The sequence below is a fragment of the Sphaerodactylus townsendi genome, linkage group LG07 (assembly GCF_021028975.2).
Source record: "Sphaerodactylus townsendi isolate TG3544 linkage group LG07, MPM_Stown_v2.3, whole genome shotgun sequence".
In the NCBI taxonomy this organism is placed as follows: domain Eukaryota; kingdom Metazoa; phylum Chordata; class Lepidosauria; order Squamata; family Sphaerodactylidae; genus Sphaerodactylus; species Sphaerodactylus townsendi.
In genome coordinates this window covers 37075574-37100063 of record NC_059431.1, presented here as the reverse complement: position 1 = coordinate 37100063, position 24490 = coordinate 37075574, and the positions used below count along the sequence as shown (strand labels likewise).

The following is a 24490-nucleotide window of genomic DNA, read 5'->3' as shown; positions in this document are numbered from 1 at the left end:
ATGCCATGGATAACAACACTATAAACTTATTTCTTTGATAGCTTCTACAGGTGTCCGGCCCATCACAATTTGACACCCAGGCAAAAATATGTGAAGCATCCTATACACCCTGAGTAAATATCTCCACCATTTCTTAACCTCCGTCTTACCCTGGCATTAAAAAAATGGGTGGTGGTGGAACTGAAGCATCCAAATGGAAATAGAAAAAGAGGAGCCAACGCATTAAAATATATTAATCAAATCCCATGACTTCTATTCCTGTATTGTATTTAACCCGTACTTTAATTGAACTGAATATCGTTGTTATTATTATTACCTTCTTTCCCAAGCCGACCGTGGCACTATTTTATCTCCACATACCTGCTCAGCTTTCCACTGAGTGTACAAGCCCAGCCCATAAGGTGATGAATTTTGTCTCCTCCCCGCCTTTATTTATTAATTTACTAACACATTTATCCCCCAGCCAGCCTTTCCTCTTTGCTGACGGTTGTCCTCCCAGCCTCTTTTCTTTTTCCCTTTTTAACATGCAGCCTGATAAGAAGTCCTGGATGCAAATTCTGCAATATAGATATTTGTATGCACTGAGCCCGACAAGAGGCCTCGCCTGGGAAACCCCTCCCGCCTCAACGGGGAGATAAAAAAGGAGGCGGCCCCACCCCTGCCCTCTGTCTCTCCGTCAGGTGACGGCGGGGGACGGCGCTCTGGCAGCCTGCAGAGGAGCAGGAGGGCGCAGAGGCATGGAGCTGTCGGCGGTGTTGATGCGGCTGCTGTGGCTCTCGGCGGCGCTGGCTGCCTCCTCCTCCTCGCGCCGGCCCCGAAGTGCGGAGGCGCCGCAGAGCTCGTCCCCCTTCGGCCCGGTGTGGCCCCTGCCCCGCTCGATCCGCATCTCCCCAGACCGGCTGCAACTCGCCCCGAGGCGCTTCCAGATCGTCCACGGCGCCGGGTCCTCGGCGGGGCCTCAGTGTTCCCTGCTGCAGGACGCCTTTCGCAGGTGAAAAATCCCTCCTCCTCCTCAACCTTCTGCCTTCCTCTTTGGTGCGAGGGGACCAGGATCGGGTGTTCGCTCGCCCCGGGGCCGTGCAATTAGGCACAAAGGGCGAAAGGCTTATCAGAAAATGCCACTTGCTGTTGACAACTGGTTTTTTCACTTTTCTTGGCCCTCGACATAGAGATGCTATCTTGGCATAGAAATGCGGGGTTGCTTTGTTTCGCAGGGGGAGAAAGGTTTCGATAACTCAGCATTTTTGTTTCCAGAGTGCACAGAGAAGGAAGGTATTCCCTAGTTTTGATTCCCAAAGACCTACCGATGTGCAGAGGTAGCAGTGCTTGTCCGTGGAAGTAAAATTAAAGAGGACTGGCGCCTGAAAGACTAACAACAGAATATATGCACGTATATGCATTTGAGAGTAGAAAGCCCCTTCTTCTTGGCTCTTGTTTAGATATGATGTATTCTCAGATGATCTATGTGCAAGATGTTTTCCTTCAGTTACCACTGCCATTGTCCTTGTACTTATCTGCTACACAACTTGTTCTTTCACAACATTCTTTTGCACCATTGTCCATATCAGTTTTTCTACTGCCAAACCTCATGATTTTGCTTTTCCCTGGATTAACTCGCTCAGCTTGCCAGGACCATCAAGCAACATGGTTCTCCGCTTGCAGTTTTCTCTGCCTTGGTGTCTTTGGCATACTAGGCCCAACCATTCCATTAATTCTATGTCCATTCACAGTACACCACAGCTAGAAGCCAACAATACCAGTTTTAAAACTACAACCAATCCATCTACTAAACTCAGTGGAGAAATGCTGGTCCTCAAGATGTGTTAACTTTTAACTTTATGAGATTCGTTGAACGGGTTAAACTTTATGAGATTCACTCAACCGACCTGAACCATTCTTAGGAAACCTTCCTGTTTGTGGTGTTGGTGGAGTGAGAACATTTTATGAGTCTTTTGATTAACTTTTAGGTATTATGAATACCTGTTTGGATATTCCAAACATCAGAAACATGAAGAAAAATCTTTGGCCAATACTGAGTTAGCTGCACTTCAAATTATTATTACTTCAGAGGAACCTGACTGTGACAAATATCCTGACATCTCATCAGATGAGGAATGTGAGTATCTAACATCATAAACAGGGACATCCCATTGGAACCTTCTTCCTTCCCCAGTACCTGTTCGTTACAATGCCTCTTTCATTTCAGAGTTTTGCTTGCATATGTTTAAAGCACTCTGTTTTTTTCAATCACAGTTGATTGTTGCAATCCATCTTATTTAACAGTTTTTATTAGATGCACTGTTTAAGACAGTACTTGCCTCAGTGACTAAAGAAACCCTGACTCATCTAGATTAGTAACTGTGTTAATGGTTTCCAAGAAACATTGGAGTGGTAAAAACATGGTAGTAGATTTTTGCATTTAGGCAGTCAGGCTTAATTGCATAGCGCTTGACATGCCATGCTCAGTGCAGTATTAATCTGCAGTATTAATATACACGAATATGCGCAATATGTTGTTTTTGTTGCTTATATCTTGGTTTTATAATAATTTTAACAACATAGTGTGCTTTTACTGTTTGGTTCTGAGGTAAAACTTTTAAAAATATATGTTATATTGATGAGCAGCAGATACTTTTGACAGCATACTGCAGAATAAGTGCCTTCTTGAACACCGGATTTCTGATAAATGCTATAAGTTCTGCCAAATTAAACATAGGAAAATAATCATATAAGCACTGAAGGGCCTCTTTGTTTCTTCTTTGTGCTCCATGAACAGGTGTGGCACATTTGGGGAGGGATGTGGTTGGGAAAGGAAGCTGAAGATGAATGCACCAACATGCTGTGCATAGCTGAATAAATTTGGAGTTATCTAGAAAAAGAATTGTCATAAATTCCATTGGAAATATCAACAGTGTAATCCTAACAACTCTTTCCTGGGAGTAAATACCATGGGATTCTAGTAAGATCTGTTTAGAATTGCTCTGCATGTGTATTCTCTTATAACTGACTTGGCTTCATTGTAACCAATGGGGAATTTCTGGTGGTGTCTGTAGGCATAGGCACCAAACTTTGTGGATCGATTTGGGAGATAGTCCTGAAAAGAGCACCCACGTTTGGTGAAGTTTGGTTTAGGATGCAATTGAGGATGAAGGCTATCCCTTTGAAGACCCATAGCACTGGACCCCTAGTCTCAGGTAGGGAACAGCCTCAGGGCTGTTCAGGGAATTTATTTTTCTACCAGCATGGCCAATTGGCCATGCTGGTAGGGGCTGATGGGAATTGTAGTTCCTGAACATCTGGAGAGCCGCAGGTTCCCTACCCCTGCCCTAAACCATACTTCACCAAACCTGGCTGCTGTTACCAGGATGGTCTCCTGAAGCCACCCTGCATGTTTGGTCCCTTTATCTTAAAAAATGTGCTCCTTGCATACACTCAGAAATTCCCTATTAGATACAACAGAGCCAAATCAGTACATAATAGAAGAATCTGAGGAATTTCTGGAGGTTTCTGTAGGAGGTACATTTTTCAAGGTAGTGGCACCGAAATGAGGTTATTGAGAAGTCAGAAGCCTTGTTTGGGCAAGCAGGAGTGAAAAGTAATAATATTTTTTGCTTCACTGTCAGCTGCAAGTACACACACTGTCATTTGGCTCATCAACTAGTACTTGTGATTGCCAACAACTTCTCCCCTGCCCTCAATCCTCTACCATGCAGAATGGGAAATGGGTGGAGTTTCTCAAATCATGCCAAGCTTTGGATCAAGCCGATCTGGGGAATCCTATGTTATTTCCCTTGCATGATTTGAGACAAACCTTCTCTGGGTCCTCAGAATCTTGCACTGCTTCTGCCTGCTCCACAGCTTGTATGTATTTTTTTTCCTTTTAAATCCTCTGCGAGTCTATTGCAAACGTTTGAGAGAAGATTTCTCATCTTTCCTTGGATTCTGAAAACTGAGTTGCAGCTGGTGTTTACCTCTTACCCTGTTCCTATCTGCTCCAAAGATAACTGTGACGTGAGAGGTCTCATGGAGGGAAACAGTTGCTGAGGACTCAGGGTAGTGACATCCGGTGTCAGGTGTCAGGGCTTGTGGAAGCCTGCTGCTAATGCATTTCTGCATTAAGGTGCCCCCCCCCCTTTTTTTTTTAAAGCAAAGAACAAAAATGTTCTGTATTCGTTTCAGTCTAATTAATTGACTGGATATATAGGCTTTTGTGTGCTAATTGGTATATTTATGCCTAATAAAGGTTTTGGAATTGGCTAATTGGTTTGAATGTTCGCCATCTAAGATGAAGAGGGAATACAGTGTTACTTCCCATTTGGACAGCTTTCTGAAGGATTATTGTGTTTAATGAAATGTTGGTGCCTCTGGGCTTTAATTGGTTCTGCTGAACAGGTGTGATTGGCTTTGAAGGAGAAGAAAGACAAATACATTCAGGAATAACATCTAATTCTGACACAGTGTGCTTCCATGTGTGTTGGGAACAGGGCACGTGGCAGGGGGCAGTGTTGTTAATTCCAAATAATTATATAGACCAGACCATATACACCTTGATTCTCAGGAAGCCAAATGCAGCCACCAGCAACATGTAGCGGCGTCCCAGAGGCTTTATTATCTTGACTTTTCTAGTTGCCTACATTGGACTCCAAAAACAAAAGGCAGGCAAACAGATAGCAGATCCCATGGGCTGTGCTTGGCTTGGTTAGTCACAAGTAATCTTTCTTCCTGATAAACCTTTGAACTTGTTTTCCTTCCCCAGGGACTTTGGTTTCTGGATATTTTCTAACGCATCCATCAGTTCTGTCACTACAGCTACCATCTTGCATATAGACTGCATTTATTTCAAGTAGCTATAGACAGTCTGTGTGCAAAACTGTAACTCGATTCTTAACATTGTTTTTCTTAAACTGATCACTGTTTGTTTTTGCAGTTACTGAAAAGCAATTCTGTATTAATTGTAATTTTCCTTTGAAGATAATCTCTCCATTGGTGAGCCAGTGGCGGTACTGAAGGCAGAGAAGGTTTGGGGAGCACTAAGAGGTGAGTGTGGAAGAAGGCAACTACTTAAGGCCCAAGATCCATCTAACTCTGCATCCTGTTGCCAGATATTCCTAAGAAACCATGAACAGGGCAGTTTTCCCTATTCATATCGACTGGTAGCTGCTCTACCCAGTGAATTATAATTGAAAGATTTGTATCCTATGAATTTATCTCATCCCCCTCTAAAACTAAGGCAGTGGCCATCACCAAGCCTTGTGACAACAAATTCCATAGGTTATGCAATATGCAATATAATATTTTTTTTTCTGTGTCCTGATTTCACTTCCAGTTATAGAGTTCATGTAATGGAGGTCCACATGTATTCATATATATGTCCATCCCTCCTGGTCTAATTGAGAGGTGGAGGAGCTTTTTAAAAAAAATGGAGAGAGAAGGGAACTCACCTCTACATTATCCCTTTAGATTGCTGTGCTCTGCTGGTATCAGCATTTCCCACTTGACTCACTTCTGGTATTGATGCTGTGCTGAGAGAAAAATGCTGAAAGAGTACCAGAGAATGACAAGCTAAGAAAAGGGCAGGGTTTTCATTTGCATGTTGCTGTATTTTCCATAGATACGTCATGTCTAATTTACCTCTGAGTCATCTTTTTCTAAACTGTTTTCTTGTTTACAAATGCTTCTGGTCCAGGATTTTTCAACGCATACAGTCATTTGGAACCCGTGGCAACTGACATTCAATGGGTCATGTCCGTCCTGCAAACACACACATTCTTCCTGGCGGTTTCCGCACGGGGAAACAACAGCACTCCAGGGATGGGAGAAAAAGGTCCCTGGGGCACTGTTCGCACAGGAGGCGCTGCTGCATTGCGGCAGCACCATCCTGGCAGCCCTGAACTGGCGTGAAGCCGCCGCTTCCAAAACTCACTCAGGGGGCGAGTGTTTTGGTATACGCCAGTTGCCGAGCGAACAGCAACAGATGGAAGCTGGCATATTCCCGTGACGCTCCCGAACAGCGGCCTACCTTTTCCCTGCCTTTCGTTGCTCTGAGGAGGGAAGGGGACACGCCTCCTTGCCTCCGTCGCTTCAGCCATTGCTCTGGACAGGGGACGTGTCCCCTTCCCTCCTGAGAGCGACGAAAGGCAGGGAAAAGGTAGGCCGCTGTTCGGGGGGCTGTGTGGCTGTGCGGAGTGTGTGGAGCGTGCAGTGGTAGCGCGCGGAGCGACATGCTCCGCCAGTCAAGCCATTTCAGCCCGTGGAGCCATTCATGCGTCGCGCCTATAGGGCTTCTGCATTACATCAATCATGCCAATGCAAGCCTGCAAGCCTGCATGTGCAGAAAACGCCCCTGTGTTGAAAATGAGCCCAAAAGTTCATTTTGTGAATCAGTCCTAGGTGGTTTATGAGCAAAAGTATTTAATAGAGGCCATCATTTTTTTTTATTTCTGATGATAATGATTTTTTCCCTTGAGCCTTTCAGATATTCCAAGGAAGCAGTAAGAAACCCCTTGTTTCTGGGCCTCTCTGTGGAGGTGGTCTCTCCATGGGCCATATGAATACATTCTGCCCAGCATCAGAATACACACCCATCTGTACAGGGTATGCGCTTCTCTCCTTTAGATGAGGCTCAAATATGGAAAGTACAAATCAGCTGTATTTCCTTTCTCACAATGTCCTTGGAGTTCCAAAGTGGCTCTTGCACGGTTTTGATGTTACTTTGCCAATTGTGGGTCATCGCTCATTCTGTTTGACTTCCAGGTTTGGAAACTTTCAGCCAGTTAGTATTTGAAGATGACTATGGAACTGTGAGTATTTTTCTGGATTTCCACTACCATATTAGGGTTTTCTTCTGATTTGGACTTAAAATAATGTGTGGTGTGGTGCATCAAAGACAGTTTAGAGCAGGGATCTAAAACATGTGGCCTGGGGGGCTGAATCTTATCAAGTCCACAAACCTGATATGAGGAATCTTATCAGGTTCACAAACCAGCTGAGGCAACCCCACCACTTTGCTCCTGATTGGGAGCAAGGGAAGGTTGCCTAGCTGACTATTGGATTTAATAAGCCCTCTGAAGGCAGCTACCGCATCCTGCTGCAGGATTGTTAGTCCAGACACACACAAACACACCCAGGGCCTTTCTGGGACCAGCCAAGGCAGCTACCCACCCCCCACTCCCAGAATCTAGCTCAACCAAGTCACATTTATGTCATATTCAGCCCTCATAACAAATGAGTTGCACATCCCTGGTTTATAGACTGTGCCCTATATAACATGATGGCTACCAGGAACAGCTTAAACCAGCACTTTGGAATCTGCAGTTTGTCAACTTTCATATTTTTAAAAAGAAATAAGTTTGTGATTAACTGAGATAAGCTTCAGAAAACAAAGACACCATAGATAATGGAAGTCTAGATGGAGTTACAGCTGCAGTTAAATGGATCTACTAAAGATAATTGGTGTGGTGGGTTGAACATGAGTCTTTCCTGAACCCGCTCTTTCCTGAAGTGAGAGAATCCCAGTGTAGCAGTCAACACGTGACTGCCGAGGACTGCACACTGGGATATTTAGTACGCTACCTGTTGATTGCTACAGTTCTTAGTGAAGACTTCAGTTTTCATACTTTTCTGTGTTTCTAAAAGCAATTGGCTAGCTTAAAAAAATTTTTAAAATCATTGAGGAAGGACTATAATGACAAACCTCATGGACAGTGAACACTGGGTGTTGGGTATCTTAGAGACTGTCAATGCCCCATTAGTGCATTAGGAAAAGAGAAGGGTGGAAATTGCTGATAAATGGATAAGCCATTCCATTGGTAGAATATATACCAGTTTGTGTTGTGCTTCCTGTGCTTCCTATAACACCATAGGGAAAAAATTACTTATTACATCTTCTTTTTCTTTGTTGTCAAAGTTCTTTATCAATGCATCTGACATTACCGACTTCCCAAGATTTGCTCATCGAGGAATCTTAATTGACACAGCAAGACATTTTCTACCCTTGAAAAGTATCCTGACCACTTTGGTAAGTTAGCAGTTTAGTCAAACTTCTTTTTCCTCTGTAAATTTCACTAAAACTGTCTACTTTCCTACTGGGGAACTCTTATTCTGTTTATTGGTAACCAATAGTGTGGTTACTATGGGAACAATCCTGAGCAGGTCTACATGGAAATAAGTCCCATTTTATTCAATAGGGCTTATTTTCAGGAAAGTATTCTTAAGTTTGCAGCTTATGGAAGGTCATTGAATGATAACTTCGGCATCTGTGTTGTTCTATTACAATTACAATTGCATTTGTTACTTACTTTAAAAAACAGAGGTTCATTCCGCACATTCAGAATAATGCACTATCAAACTGCTTTCAGTGCTCTTTGAAGCTGTGCAGAATAGCAAAATCCACTTGCAAACAGTTGTGAAAGTGGTTTGAAAACGCATTATTTTGCATGTGCGGAAGGGGCCAGAGTTGTGGATGGTTAGGGAGAAAAGCATCCTAAGAGCATTTACTGGAAGCAAATATAATTGGAATCAGTGTTGCCTATTTATTTTATTTATTATTTATATTCTGTTTTTCTCTCCAGTGGAAGCCCAAAACATCTAAAATGCAGGGTGAAAATACAACCAAAAGAAACAGGGAAAAGGGCAGGCAGGCTTCTGAATGCTGGTCTTCCACCCAACACCTGGCTCATAACCCTTCTGTTTATGCCTCTGGACACCTCAGGACAGACTCAGCCAGAGGCTTATTCATCTTCTAGCCAGCTGTTCCTGTCTTCCTCTCCTGCATCTGTGGAAGTTTCCTTATGGGCTCCCAGATTCAGAAAATACCTACCTATCTATCCAATCACCTGTGTACTTATTTCTCACCCATCATTCAAGTCCCTAGGCAGGATACAATCATAAAACACCATAAAACAATCTTAAAACCATCATAAAATCTACTTGAAAACCGTCCCAGAATATATAATCAACCATCCCTTCTTTAAAAAATTGGGCTGGGGCTGAACCAGTAGAGCGCTGGTATGGTGATAGCAGGTATCAAATAAGAGGGAGTATAGCAGAGGGAGTAGCAGGGGAGGTACCACCCAGGAGGGATCGCCTGTATGCCCAGGTGCAGAGGGTGGTCTTGGCCAGGTGCGTAAACCCTTGTAGAGTCAGTGCCTAGCAGACCTCCAGGGTTGGACAGCAGCAATTATAAGATTACTGCCTTGTAGCTCTCAGATAACTGCAAAATGTTACTGTTGAAACCAGGCTTTGTTAAGAAATAGGCAAAAGCCCCTCTTAAAAATATCTTGTTTGTGAATGGAGATTGGTAACTAAAACACAGTCTTGCTTTCTGTGCCACAGGATGCCATGGCTTTTAACAAATTCAATGTCTTGCACTGGCATATTGTAGATGACCAGTCCTTTCCTTACCAGAGTATCACTTTTCCTGAACTGAGTGCTCAGGTGAGTAAATGTAGTATGAAAGCTCCTAAAAATGCCCTGCCTTGAAAAAAGAACTCTTAATTATTGTATATTTGTTGCTAATTAGAAGTCATAATAAGCCACAACTTATTGGCTGTTTCTCCAGGATATCTAGAACTACCACAATGTCTTTTCCAGAACGATTTCAGAGGTACTGTTGTAACAGACCAGATTATCTTTAAGATCCTTACCAATTAATTGGTGAGGAAATCTGGAGATCACATTAATATGTTAAATGGTCCAAGGTTGCAACTCTACAAAAACGAAGAAAATGATTATTTCCAGCTCTTAATGCTTCCTTGATGCCCCCAGTTTAAATTTATTTAATTTAGTGACTCCAGATAGCATTACTGATTTGAGGGTTTTTAAAATGCTTTTTGCTATTAGCTTCATAACATTGGCTGATGTGGGCTGATCTGGACAAAATCTGTCTCAAACAATTGCTTACTTGCCTTCTGGCCTTGAATCCTTAACCCACTTGGGTTTTTAGTTCAAGTGGTATCTGCAAAACTGCAGGCTTCCCCTATTCTTGCCTTATATTCAGCAGATACACCAAGATGACAGCCCACAAGAGGAATGAGCATGGTGTTAAGAGTTGTTTTGTTAGAAATTTTCACTATCGAGTACAATGTGAAACTCACTACAAGCCTTGGGCAAGTTCCTTTAAGTCAAAATTACTTCACCTTTGTGAAGAATAAATTATGAGGATCAATAAGAATTACAAAGTGCTTTGTAAGTTGGATTATATCAATCCCTGATGAATGTACCATGACTTTGCTCTACAGTTCATTGATTTATTTTCTTGGTATAATATAAAACAATACATGTAGACATTTTTCACAGGGGTCTTATTCTTACAATCACATTTACACTCCTACTGATGTCCGTCTGGTGATAGAGTATGCTCGATTACGTGGCATTAGAGTCCTCCCAGAATTTGATACTCCAGGCCATACACAGTCTTGGGGAAAAGGTAAGATGCATATTGTTGGATGGATGGACGGACGGACGGGCGGGCGGGCGGGCGGGCAGGTGGAGAAAAGACTAGGAGGTAGTCCAGAAAAACAGTTTTACCCAACCAGTACAAAACAAATTACTAATGGAATGCAAAGGCAGAATTAGTACAAAGTATAATTTATTTATTTATTTATTTATTTTATTAGACTTATAGGCCGCCTTATCCCCGAAGGGCTCAATTTAAATTGCCCTGACCTGCATGGTCCAGGCTAGCCTGACTATAAGATCTTAGAAGCAAAGCAACCAGTACACACTACATGTAACTTAATTTCTTCCAAGTTTTGTTCAGTTTAAATTTAAGCATCATCTGCAAAAGAGCTGAATACAGTCTGAAGTGGATGAGCTGTTAAAATTATTGTGAATCTCTGCTTTTGAATTTGATTGCTAATGGGTGTTTTTATACATTTATTTATTTATTTTATTCGGCTTTTATCCCCCTCCATCCCCGCAAAAATTCTGCATGCTACAGTAGAATAGATTTGTTGCTCTCATAGCACATTTTTTGCTATGGAGGTTCTGAAATGTTCCTGGTGTGAAATACTGTAAGCTGTGTCTCCACTAATACCGGTAAACAAGGTTAGGAAACTCAGCATAATGGAAACAGTCTTTCAGTAGCCTTGAATTCAGAACAGTGGTGTTGATCCCTGGCATCAAGCAAATTAAAACTCCTGAGTCACATTTTTCCAAGTCTGAAACCTGGAAAATTATATTCATCCTGCTGCGTGCATCTTTAAAATGGTTTGAAAACATTTTTCACGTTCCTGATTGTATTGAAAAAATATTTACTTAGGAATGGTTTTTAAAACTAAGATAGAGGCTAGGACTTTGCATGCTTTAAAACTAATGTGCGCCCATTGAAGTTATCTTATGTATTTTTGTTTGCTTAAGGACAGAAAGATATCCTCACGCCGTGCTACAATGGAGAACATCCAACTGGCTCTTATGGACCCATAAACCCCATTTTGAATGCAACTTACGAGTTCATGGCTAAATTTTTCAAGGAAGTTGGCACAGTGTTTCCTGATGAGTACATCCACTTAGGAGGAGATGAAGTGGACTTCAGTTGCTGGTAATGTGTGGCATTTAAAAGTCCAAATTTTTACTATGCCTCAATTCTATGCCATGACAGAAACAGTAACGGACTAGGATAAAGAGAACTCCTGGAGTTTGCACATCCTGACTGTAGCTCCATGCATGCATTCCCAGAATTCCTGAGTTAGTTGTTTTTATTAATTTATGAGGAGAAAAACAAAAAGGTGGGGAGATGTTTCGAAGAGCTCTGCAGCTCACTCACACTGCTGATCTTGTATTTTTTCAGAACTAGGTCTAAAATCCAAACTCTTGTGGTCCACCTGTCAAATTTAAGGCCCCCAGTATCTGGGGAAGCAACAGCTAAGAAAAACTTGCTCTACAGCCCGGCAAAATAGCCCCTATCAGCAATGCATAGTCTGGAAGCACTCAGAGGCTCAAGTAAAGTGAAACGCCACTCAATTGGAAATCTCCTCAGAGTTCCCGAGTTTGTGATCTGCACATCAGGCAACGTGGAGCACTGTTTTGGGAAGAGGAGCTCAGTGGCAAGAGCATCGCCACTTCCAGACTTCACTGTAGTCTTTCTGATTTGCGTAGATTTAGAATGAGGCATCTTGGGAAAACTTTGGATGCATGTAAGAGCACAGCATGTATCATGAAAACACTGAAAGAATTAGTAGAACAGTAGGATTCACAGATACTTCACTTTGGATTGAACCCTGGAGTTCTGTGTCCTGTCTTGGTTATCCTTAAAATCACAGCCCTTATTACAATGCTAAGATGTCTAATAATTGTACTAGCTTTATTATGACTTACCAAGCGCAGCCTCCAGCTTAGTTGATTCTGGGTCCCCAGGAGTGGACATCAGATTACACTTCATTTGCCACTTCTGGCACTTGTATAAGGGAAGCGAAGCCAGAGGTTTTATTACAGGCCAGTGTGGTTGCACCTTCCTGCGTGCTTATGCTTTCCTTCCTTGTTCAGACTTGTCATCACAGGAATTGTCAGGCTGAATCACATAGTTAGTCCCTCTAGCTTAGTAACATCTTAATAGACAGTGGTCGGAAAGGTTTGGGCAGTTTTGGGAGCAGGATAGAAGTACAATAGCTTTTTTATATCACCTGATGGGAGATGCACCCTCAGTACTCAGAGACCACATGGTAGCCTGCAGAACTAGAGACTTGTTAAGCTGTGTGTTGAAATCCACTAGGTGCTTGGCAATCTCTACCATTACCGGGAAGGGGTGGGGGGAAACTGTCCCAAGCAGGCAGCAAAAATAGCAGCTCTATTATAAACTCCTGTTTTTCTGTATGTGGCTGTCCTCTGTCCTGTAGAAAAGCCCCTGCGGTCTGTAATCTGAATGTGCTGCAACACTAAATGCTATAGGTGGATGACATACTGTATGATATATTGTTTTTTTATTGGTCTTGCCCAATCCATTTCTGGGGGTGGGCATCCCCCCCCCTTTTCTTCAACCACTTTCTGTCGAAAGATAGCTTGGCATGGGCATTGAGCCTTCTGAGTGAGATTCTGAAACTGAAAACAGTGTTTTATAGTGGGTTGACACGGCTTTTGCAAGAAATGCAGATATTCTTCTTTGTTTATAGGAAGTCCAACCCTGCTGTGAAAGAATTTGTGAGGAAGCAAGGGGTTTGGTATAGCTACACAAAACTGGAATCTTATTACATTGACAAGTGAGTTTTCTCTCTTTCAAGATTTCCTATTGCATTCTTTCCTGTATTATTGCTACTTTCCCAATTACCTCTTGAATAGGGCTGGCAATAAATCTTGTAGGCTAAGAGGAATGAACATTTCTTGTGACTTTAAACTTTTAGGTATGCTGCCTGCATACACTCGATACTGTGCAGAACCTCAGTCTCAAGTTCACACAAAGGCTGTGGCACACCACAGGTCTGACCTCAAGGCTGCTACAAGAATTTTTTTTTTGCCCCAAATTTTCCATGAACAGTCTGGTGGCTTGAACCAAACTTATGAGTAACAAAGCCACCAGAATCTTACATCCGTCAGTAGATATGATTGTGTGTTTTCTCACAAATCTATACAATTCCTTATTTTTCAAGTGCTGGCACTGGCAACTGATGTCAATTTTTTTCAGAGTACATAGAAAAAGAAGGGAGAAAAAGAGGAAGAGAAAGAGGAGTTTGGATTTATATCCCCCCTTTCTTTCCTTGCCTTTCCCCCCTCACAACAAACACCCTGTGAGGTGGGTGGGGCTGAGAGAGCTCCGAAGAGCTGTGACTAGCCCAAGGTCACCCAGCTGGCATGTGTGGGAGTGCACAGGCTAATCTGAATTCCCCAGATAAGCCTCCACAGCTCAGGTGGCAGAGCGGGGAATCAAACCCAGTTCCGCCAGATTACAATGCATCTGCTCTTAACCACTTCGCCACTGCTGCTCCCAGTCGATGATGGCAAACTTGATAGTGATGATTCCCCTCCCACTCAAAATCCTGTTCTTGGAAGAGAAGGGCTCCCAAGAACAAGCTGTTAGGAGGCATTTTAAGCTGCTGTAGAAACATTACTTTGGATGCAACTGGTTGAGATCCTAGAGCAAACATACGACATTTGCTCAAACACATAGTATCAGAGGTTGCTTGTATGCAGAAGTCAGCATCCTGTTTGACAACCTAAAAGTGGGGAAAGCCCCAGGGCCAGATGCACTAACTGCAGAAGTTTTTAAGTCAAATTCAGATTGTTATAACAGTTCCATTACTTTCATAACCTCTTTTGACATTACATACATTATGTTGGGTTTTTTTTAATTCGGCACCATCATCAGGTTATAGAAAGTAACTATAAATGTTACTTTTTCTTTCTTCTAGAATGTTGGACGTTGTATCCTCCCTTAACAAGAAATCCATAGTCTGGCAGGAAGTGTTTGATAACGGAGCAGAGGTATGGTCAGAGATTATCTTGTTTGCTTTGCATTAATCTGAAAGTGCTTTTCATGTGAAAATACTATCCAGGTCCACCTATTTGGGATGTGAACCAATCTAGGGCTGATTTTCATCCAAATGGTAAGCAAGCAAACTTCATTACAAAGAAGTTACTAATCTGTGGGTAACAAAACTACATAGTTTGATGGAGAAGGTCATGTATGCTTTTGTCAGTTGTCCAATTTCTAACATGCACATTACAGCTGGTTCTCTAAAGCTCCTGCTGGTGTCAAAGCAGTTTTTCAAAGGTTCTCATTCTCTAGATCAGGGGTCTGCAACCAGCGGCTCTCCAGATGTTCATGGACTACAAATCCCATCTGCCCCTGCCAGCATGGCCAATTGGCCATGCTGGCAGGGGTGGATGGGAATTGTAGTCCATGAACATCTGGAGAGCCACAAGTTGCAGATCCCTGCTCTAGATGTACCATGGGTCTGCAACCTGTGGCTCTCCAGATGTTCATGGACTACAATTCCCATCAGCCCCTGCCAGAATGATTTGCAGCATCTTTATAAAAACTTTTATGTTATTTCCTAAAGTAAAGGATATGTGTTTTCTTTCAGAAAGGTAACAAGTATAGCAGATTATTTCTAGAAATCACAGTCTTGAACCAAGACAAAACTTTTATGACTAAGTAAGCAAAACAGGCTATCAATATTCAAAGGAGAAGCCTTCCTACCATAAGTGTAATGCTCACATGCAGGGATCTTCACTGGGCTAAATGCAAATGCAATTTTATCCTGTATGGGTTGTCTGTGCCTAGCTCTTCTTCTTTGCTTGGACATACAACTTGAGTGACTTGCACTGTACAAAGTAAGAAGGCTGGAAGATGGGGAGAGGCTAGAAGAATTTCTACTCCACACACACTGTTCTCATGTATAATATGCATGCATATCATAGGGGCCAGTGGGAGAAAAACAGTGCTCTGTTGAGTTCTGCTGGGAGCTGTACTGTTGTGCCCAGAAGGCTTATCCATGTATTACTAAAACCCATGTCTTTCAATTATTTTGCTAGCTATCATCAGATTCAGTTGTTGAAGTCTGGATGGGGAACTCCTATGAAGAAGAATTAAGAAAAGTAACAAAAGAAGGGCTCCCTGCAATTCTGGCAGCACCGTGGTACCTAGACTACATTAGCTATGGCCAAGACTGGATGAAATATTACAAAGTCGAACCACTCAGCTTTTCGGGTTTGTTGAACTCCACTCTTCGGAAGTGCTCCAATCAAAATTAAATACGGTTAAATCCTGATATTTTTCAATGTAATCGTTATATAGCTTGCTGCTATACCTTCCAATTTAAGAAAATAAGTGACCCACTATTTATCTACCCGTACCTTTCATTCAAGTTAACACTCTAGTTTATTGGTAGAGAGATTGTATCCTAGTTTGTTTTAATGTAACACATGACGTTGCTTTTTTATTTTATCAGTCGTGTGCTCTTCATTCTAGTCATGATCAGACATTAGTAGCAGTTTGTTCAAATAGATGTTTTGGAATACCCCTGAGAAAGTGTAGTTGTACAATACTTGCTTCATTAATGGTGATAATTGGTCATATTACTCAGTTCTGAGAGATTTTCCTAACCTTTCTATTTTTTTTTTAAATACAGGCTGTGAAACACAGAAAAAACTGGTGCTTGGAGGAGAAGCCTGTCTATGGGGAGAATATGTAGATGCAACTAACCTCATTCCAAGACTCTGGTATATGCTTACTGGACATTTTATCACAAGTATTCACTTTAATGATGATTGCAACAGTGTCTTAATACTGTCTTATGCCAGAGTTTGAGACTGCTATTTTCTTCTTTATTTTGCACCCCCCTTTCCCATGAATACTGTCTGAGCATGCAAACGACTAAATCAGATCCTCCCATCCGTGTCACTGCCCTGCTATCATATTAATCAGTGGACCTATACCCAATGGCATAGCTCAGACCAGTGTGAGATATAAATAAAAGAAAAAGAGATGCCCTTACACCAAGCTGGCTAGTGTCAGAAAGAGTTGGTTTTTATATCCTACTTCTTTACCATAAAGAGTCTCCAAGTGGTTTAAAATTACCCTCCACCCTCCTCCCCACACACAGAGCAAGCACCTTGTAAGTTAAATAGGGCTGAGAATTTTCTGAGAACTGTAACTAGGCCAAGGTCACCCAACAGGCTTTGTGTAGAGGAATAGGGAATCAAACCTGGTTCTCCAGATTAGACTCCGCCATTCTTAACCACTACATTGTACTGGCTCAGGAGCACCAGTAGTCTTAAATAAGTGATCTGCCTTTCAAGGATTGAGAGGAAACAAGAAAATAAACCAGTCTGTCACCTTAGGAAGACTTGTAAGCATTTGGGGTTGGACAAAATTTTCCAATAGAACAACATAACTTTCCTGCCTCACTCCCCACCCCCACCCCTCTCTACAAATGCTGCTCCTAGATGGAAACTGTTGACTTAGATTGGACCTAATCCTCTCTTGCCCATGCTCCTATACTTGACACTATTTGCAGTCAGCTTCCAGGGAGACTACATTAAGGCCCTAACCCTGAACTTTTAACATTCTTCTTGTAACCTACTGGCATACTGCCCATAGGGACATGGGATAACCCACATCCCCGGGCGCATGCCTTTTGGTCACGTGGGGGGTGCCAGGTGGGTCCCGGTGCCCATCCTCTCCCAAGGAGAACATGTTTCAAAGCCTCTGGCCATGCACATCTCATTGCTTTTTGCGCTATAGAATGATGCTTAAGGTTTTTAAGGATGTTGGTTTGGTTCTTTCCATACATATGTAAAGATTCTAAGCAAGATCTCTTTCTTCAAGATAAGATGCTCAGAACTTTCCAGAGTAAGGACTAATTGTTACAGCCATGGAAGTCAGCCAAGCCATATGGACAGACCATAATTTGAACAATGCCCAACTCAGAAAATCAACATTCTCTCAGTTTATTAGATAAGGAATCAGAGTTTGAGAGCCAGCATGGTGTAGTGATTAAGGGCAGTGGACTCTAAATTGGTATACCAGGTTTGATTTCCCACTCCTCCACATGAGCTGTGGACTCTTATCTGGTGAACTGAATTTGTTTCCCCACTCCTACACATGAAGCTGATGGGTGACCTTGGGATGGCCACAGTTCTCTCAGAACTTTCTCAGCCCCATCTACCTCAAAAGTTGTCTGTTGTGGGGAGAGAAGAAAAAGGAGATTGTAAGCCGCGTTGAGACTCCTTACAGAACAGAAAAGGTGGGGTATAAATCCAAACTCTTATTCTGAGTGTAAACTTTGTATTCTTCATATTTTACATTTTTAAACTTCTTTCTTGCCCACCCTCTCATAACTCCAGGCCTCGTGCAAGTGCTGTTGGTGAGAGACTCTGGAGCAGTAAGAATGTGACTGATCTTGAAGATGCGTATAGCAGACTATCTGAACATCGCTGCCGTATGCTTAGGTAAAGACTAAATTAAAAATGTTCTAATCTAACACAGCAGTATACAACTTCTCTGTGTTCTATCAGGTGTTAACAGGCATGGGGTCTCTTTTGAGGAACTCACCTGTACTTTCCAATAATTTTTTAGGGTGCACCTTGAGTTGATGAGCCCTTACTAGGCAAAAGCATCACTGGGACTTCGTATTAAAAGTCATCCTTAACTTGAAGGTTGGATGGAGAGTGACATCTGAGATGCTATGCTCTCTTCTCTTCCCCATCTCTATCAGTTAACATTTCTAGCTTCTCAGTATTCTGCCTGACCCAAGCAAACAATGGTAAAACTTCCTTAGAAATGTAGGAAAATAACAAAACTCTGCATTTGACTTTAATAGGTGGGATATACTTTATAAGTTGCTTAGGACATATTGGGAGTGGGGGGGGGGAGAGTAAATTATTCAATTTCCATCAACAGTTTATATTTATGAAACTGAGAGGCCCTTTCCAGATGGCAACTTGCTGGGGCAAACGAAAAACCTACATGTAAGAACTGCTTAGTCCTCCAATATTTAGTTTAAAAAATATAATTGAGACTAGATTTCCACTGAGAATTCCACTGCATTCTCAGGAAGCAAAACAATACAGGAAGTCTTTCAGCCAGGTAAGTAAGCACATAACAGTAAAAACTTGTTCCCAGCACTCATGGAAAATTGGAATTGATGGTTAATCAAATGTGTCAGATAATCAAGCTTACTGCTGTGCCCCATCCTCTACCCAGAGGAACCTGTAGTGTGCAAGCTCTGTCCTATATCCTTCCTCTTGAGTGACGGAGCTGTCCTATGCAGCAGGAAGACAAGCAGGTCAGCTGTCTGGGAGCCCTCCAGCAGTGCTCACTTCCAGTAGCTTGATTTGAGGATGAATCCAAAGCCTAAAGCATCAAGCTGACTGACTGGAGAGATGGGGGGGGGGGGGGGGCACATGTATCCAAAGCTGTAGGGGGGCTATGGTGGCTAAGGGGAGGAAGAGCTTGCCCACCAGGCAATACCAGTTAACTGACATTCTGGACAATCAAGTTCCAGATAACAAAGCTTTTACTCTCCCTACTCCTAATTCCTATCCCCTGCCAGGTCAGAGCAATAGTATTTGGACAGCTATGGCATATAGCAGTGGTTCTCAACCTGGGGGTCAGGACCCCTTTGGGTTGAACAACCCTTTCACAGGGGTCGCCTAAGACTCCCTGCATCAGTGTTCTCCATCTATAAAATGGATAAATGTTAGGGTTGGGGGTCACCGCAACATGAAGAACTGTATTAAAGGGTCGCAGCATTAGGAAGGTTGAGAACCACTGGCATATAGTAAGGTCTACTTGTATGGGACTGAGGTTCTGTAAATCAGAAAGGAAAAGGTTTTAAGCCTTTCCACACTTCACTAAAATGCCAAGAACATAATTCACCAGGCTATTTTCACTATAACCTGGCAACCAGGGGTAAAAAGCAAAGCCCTTGAATGTTATTTCAACAGAGCAGGCAAAGTCAGCAATAACCATGTTGTCTCGAAATCAATCTTTTCTCTTATACAGGCGTGGAATAGCAGCACAGCCTTTGAATGTTGGATTCTGTCGCCATGAAGTGAGAAATCCATAACATCTTCAGGGCATGAGGTTACTAGCAGTACCTTTTGGATCAGGAAGTTTGCACATTCCATCAAACATTTGAACTGGAGCCATCCACTTCAAAATGCTGGAACTTTACATAGAATTAAATTTTGCACATGTTTGACAGGGGAAGGACTCTTCTCATTAGCTAATTTAAAAATAAATACTGATTTGTTTATTTAAACTGTTAGTGTTTTTTTTAATTAAATGTAAATGACTGCTATCCTTGTATAGATAATACAGAATATATTCATTCTTTAATAAACACTTCCATAAAAACACATCACAGTTCTGTAGCACAGAAGTTTCTTTCAATAATATAAAGCATTTACATTTTTTCAACTGGCATTTCACCTCATTCTCCCCAACCCTATACTCTCTTTTCTTACCCAACTAGCCCCAATAGTATCTATCCTACCCCCTTTTTTATTCCCTCCCCCTTCAGCTTCTTCTCTCCCTTTTACCTGCTTCCTTCACGCCCATCTTTTACCTTTTTCAGTCCTTACCCCTGCCTTGATTGGCAGGATCCCAGGTATAGAAGACCCAGCAATAATATAGTTGCTGCCCAGCAACCTCATAAATAGCCAAGTTTTCAGAATGTAGTCCCGTGGTGGCGAACCTTTGGCACTCCAGATGTTATGGACTACAATTCCCATCAGCCCCTGCCAGCATGGCCAATTGGCTATGCTGGCAAAGGCTGATGGGAATTGTAGTACATAACATCGGGAGTGCCAAAGGTTCGCCACCACTGATGTAGTCTCACAAGATCTCAACAGGAGTTAATTTCTTAAAGCTACAGATACTGTTTCTAATTTGGATTAAAAAAGCAGGACATGAAAGGTTTAAGATTTTAGATTTTTTAGCAAATATGGGTTTTCTCTCGATTTAGCACAAAAATTGTCCCTGCGTGCATTTTTGATTCACCCTCCACAGCCAGGCTCAGAATCAGATATATAACAAGTGGGAACCCATAAAGACTTACCGGAGGCATCTCATTCCCTAAACTCCCACTATTTCCTCTTCCCTTTTCCTGAAAACTGCCATAGCCACTTATTTTCCATCTCTTCTTCTAGGGTTGTCAGCCTCCAGGTCAGTATGGTATATTGCCAGGCAGTTCATCCTACAAAGCAGCCATTTCCTTCATGCCTAATTTGGGCCTCAAGTCAAGTATGAATGTGTCTTTGCATTTTTCAGGTACTTGTGTGGAGCAACAAATGACAGAAAATGTCTGCAGTCTGTTCACTATGCTTCTGGTTTTTATTATTCCAGTGAAAGCACGTGAAGATGCTCATACGTAGATGCTTGTCTGTTCAAGTTATGTCTTCATACTTTCAGACCACAGAGTACAGGACAGCACAATTACGGCCATATACTTTAACTGTGGCAAATCATCAGCTCTTAGCTACTTCACAGACCAAAATAAGTCTAATAATCTTTCACGTTATGCCAGTCCAATCCTCTTGTTAAGCAAAGCAGTTTGCTCACTGAGGCTCATTGCTTGGTAGCTCGCCAATTGCAGAGTAAATGTCCCAGAGCCGGATGTTAAAGTGCGTAAAGCTGTCGAATATCCCTAGGACAAACCAAAGCACAGATTAGTGAAAAAAACGGTAAAACACACAAGCAGTTTGCTGTAAGTGAATAAATTGGGAAGAAACTCTCATTAGCAACACTGTAGCACAACTTCCATGGAAGTGTACCTGTTCTAAACATGTGACATTAAACTCAACTGTAGGTAGGAAAAATGTAAACTACTAGAATCGCTGAAGTAATGTTTAAAGGGAAGTTTATGTTTAAATTGACATTGTTTAAAGGGAAGTTTTATGTTTAAATCGACATTGTTCTTTCCGCCTTTCCTATACTGACTCTCTTGAACAGATCTTGCTGTTTTGCCCAAAGTATAACAGATTTAGGCCTGATTTCTCTGCCTTAACCTCGGCTGGGTTCACGGACCAACGCAAATATGATTCTTCTGCTCAACAATCCTGAGGCTGAAATAACAGAAATCACAGCCAATTTTTTGCTGTGCACTTCGAACTAGGTTCCCTTGGCTTCTCTTCACACTATTTTCACTGTTCTCTACTGGATTTACTTTTGTCCCCATGCTGTATTTGTCTTATAAACGTCTCTGAACCTATACAAGGTTTTAATTCCAGCTGCTCTACTTAAAAGACATTCAAGTGGCAAGGCTAGAAAACGTGCTTCTGAAACTTCTGACTCATAGGAGCTCTGACTGAAAAAATACAAGTCTAGATTGAATCAGTGGTCTATTTCTTACATGCTTTTGCAGTAGGCAGTACAAACATTACCACCTACTAACCTCATGTTTATTCTGCCCTTCTCCTAATGCACTCAGAGCTTCTCTTCTCCATTCCATCCTTACAACATCCTTTGTGCAATATGTTGGACTGATTGTGCAATGTGGAGGCTTATCTGGGGAATTCAGATTAGCCTGCACTCTCCAGCGCGCACCAGCTGGGGGACCTTGGGCTAGTCACAGTTCTTTGGAGCTCTCTCAGCCCCATCTACTTCACAGGGTGTTTGTTGTGAGGGGGAAGGGAAAGTAGTTTGTAAGCCCCTTTGAGTCTCCTATAGGAGAGAGATATAAATCCAACACTCTTCAAAACTTCTTCAACACTGCAATGATTCTCAATACTGTAAAAGTAAATTGGTTTAACCACTAAATTTTTTCATGTGATTCACCACTACTGTTAACAAACCTAACAAGGAACAGTGGAGTACCACTTCATGGGAAGGCCTTGTATGCCTTACTGAAAGCACAGCACCTCAGTTCCACAAGGGGAAGGGAATACAGAAGATTTTAGCCAGTTAAAATGCTACTTTCTGCCTTTTGACAGCTGAGCTACTCTGGGATCTGTACATCGAAAGAAGGAATCCTGCCCCAACCTCATTCATTTCCAGTTTCAGATATTGGACAAGTCCTGTTTATGCAGGCTTGCCTCTTTAAGATATGAGTGATGGTTCAGTGGCAAGTATCTGCTTTGCAGGCTACTGTAGCTTCAATCCCTGGCACAAGGTGTTAGGAAAGACCTTCAGCTGAAGCCTGTGGGGAGTCACAGAAAAAGATATGGAGCTAAATGTTCCAGTGAACCAGCTCCATATCAGGCATCTTTTGCTGTTGACAGGTGCCTTCCATAAAGGCCTTCCTTATCTCAAGATTAGTGAAGAGAAGAAAGCAGCAATGTAGTCAAGCCTGCCAGCATAACATCCTTGCGCAAACTCTCTGTCTTTCTGCTCATGAGACAAAGCAAAGAACTCCTGCCTCAGTGAAGCTTCTCAATCTTGTATGTATGAGAACTATAAGATTTTTGGGGAGGTAATGGGAGTTCTTTTTTATTACAACATATGTCAGGAAATCCTTCTTGAACAGAAGCTCAAGGATTTCCTGACTCGTGTTGTAATGAAAAAAAAAATTCCCATTACCTCCTTGAAAGACCTTATAGCTCACATACATACATCTTTACAAAAGCTACTCAAGCCAATTTAATGACTAATTTAGGCAGGCCCTACTTTGTTCAGGTGAGGTGCAAAAATATGCTGTGACGCAGGTATAATTAAAAGACACTTAGAGCTGTGCTTGTAGCTTTCATTTTGGTCAGCTTGCATGCATACACACACAAACACACCATCATTTCCGCTAGTGGAACTGATGCAATCAGGACTTTGTTATCTTGACGACTCTGAATTTCTTGAATGCTGCCTCTTCGTTGTGCCAGATCTCCTAGCACCGTACCAAGATGACTCTCACCCACTGTTATTTCCAGATTCATGAGAGGCTCCAGCACTTGCTTGTCTGCTTTTTTCAGAGCCTGAAAAAGAAATTAAGAGCAACATTTACTTATTCAGTACAAACATCAACCTAACTAAATTGTAACTATACATAGCCAACTCTCTACTAGTTCATAATACCTTTGCTTACTGTGCAAAAGAGGACAGTTACATTCCACAGGAAGTACATTAAGCAACCCAGTGTACTATCAACCTCTGTAAAAGGAAATTCATAAATAAGGATATTGAAGTTTTTTTTTAATCTTAACATATGGGCGATGACCCAGGAAATGCTAAAAGCTGTCCTTAACCCTGTACCGATAAGGCAGAGGGCTCCCCGCCCACAAATAAACAAAACTAAATGATTTAGAAAGCATGGGTTAAAATGCCCTAGAGCAGGGGTAGGGAACCTGCGGCTCTCCAGATGTTCAGGAACTACAATTCCCATCAGCCAATTGGCCATGCTGACAGAGGCTGATGGGAATTGTAGTTCCTGAACATCTGGAGAGCCGCAGGTTCCCTACCCCTGCCCTAGAGTCTAATCTACTGTAGTCCCTTCATACCTTGTGCATGCATCGAGAAACACATGCAGAAACCACAGTCGGGGAGGTGCCAGTGTTAGCAGTCACAGCATGCACTGACACAACTACATCTTGAAGTGGAAAGCCCAGGAGAGGTCCTAAACAAGCAAAATTCAAACACTGCATTAGCATCTCACTTTGAGCCATGAAAGGAACATATTTTTTTCTTTATCTTTTGCATTAAAGTTAGATTGCTATTTAATGTTATTTACAACTATGAGAGTGCTATTCTAAATGCGCTGATGTTGCAGATAATTTATTTTGGGATGCAAGACATTTTCAAATGTTGACAAGGGATGTAACTGTCTTGCAGGGTGTACCTGTATTTGAATACAATCACATGATACTCTCAAAACTAAGGTATATTTATGGGTTAGAGGAGATCCCTTGGAGAAAGTAGTTATTTTGGTCTAGTTCCTTACACAAATCTGTTCCTACAGTTTTTCAGCAATGAAATGCATATCTGAATCATGATTTAACATCAGTCATCATTTTTTATCAAGAATTAAGGGGAGGGCACAAATTCACAGACAACTGGGCCACTAATGGCTACTAATAAGTATCTACCCCCTCCCATACCAGAGGTAGTTTGCCTCTTTAAATGCGGGAA

The 24490-nt window shown here is 42.1% G+C and overlaps 2 protein-coding genes across 4 annotated transcripts in view; one reads left to right on the top strand and one right to left on the bottom strand.

Annotated features, from left to right (window-relative positions):
• The first annotated feature begins 665 nt into the window (after positions 1–665).
• HEXB (hexosaminidase subunit beta) lies at positions 666–19796 on the top strand. The gene is made up of 14 exons (XM_048503509.1): positions 666–991; positions 1968–2116; positions 4972–5037; positions 6754–6800; positions 7907–8017; positions 9334–9435; positions 10297–10426; positions 11359–11539; positions 13107–13193; positions 14340–14412; positions 15466–15640; positions 16062–16152; positions 17779–17883; positions 19439–19796. Exons 1-14 carry the CDS (start codon positions 738–740, stop codon positions 19500–19502), a joined length of 1635 nt encoding a protein of 544 aa, XP_048359466.1. The 5' UTR covers positions 666–737; the 3' UTR covers positions 19503–19796.
• Positions 11322–24490, bottom strand: part of GFM2 (GTP dependent ribosome recycling factor mitochondrial 2) — a 33756-nt gene continuing 20587 nt past the window's right edge. For 2 of the 3 annotated variants that reach the window (XM_048503500.1, XM_048503502.1), the window contains exons 18-21: positions 23863–23978; positions 23158–23340; positions 20277–21083; positions 19752–20132 (exon numbers count right to left, since the gene is read on the bottom strand). In XM_048503500.1, coding sequence (XP_048359457.1) covers positions 20955–21083; positions 23158–23340; positions 23863–23978 — 428 coding nt within the window. In that variant the 3' untranslated portion in view covers positions 19752–20132; positions 20277–20954. Of the gene's footprint in view, positions 11335–19751; positions 20133–20276; positions 21084–23157; positions 23341–23862; positions 23979–24490 lie in introns of those variants that run through there. The other variant, XM_048503501.1, reaches the window with a different exon arrangement.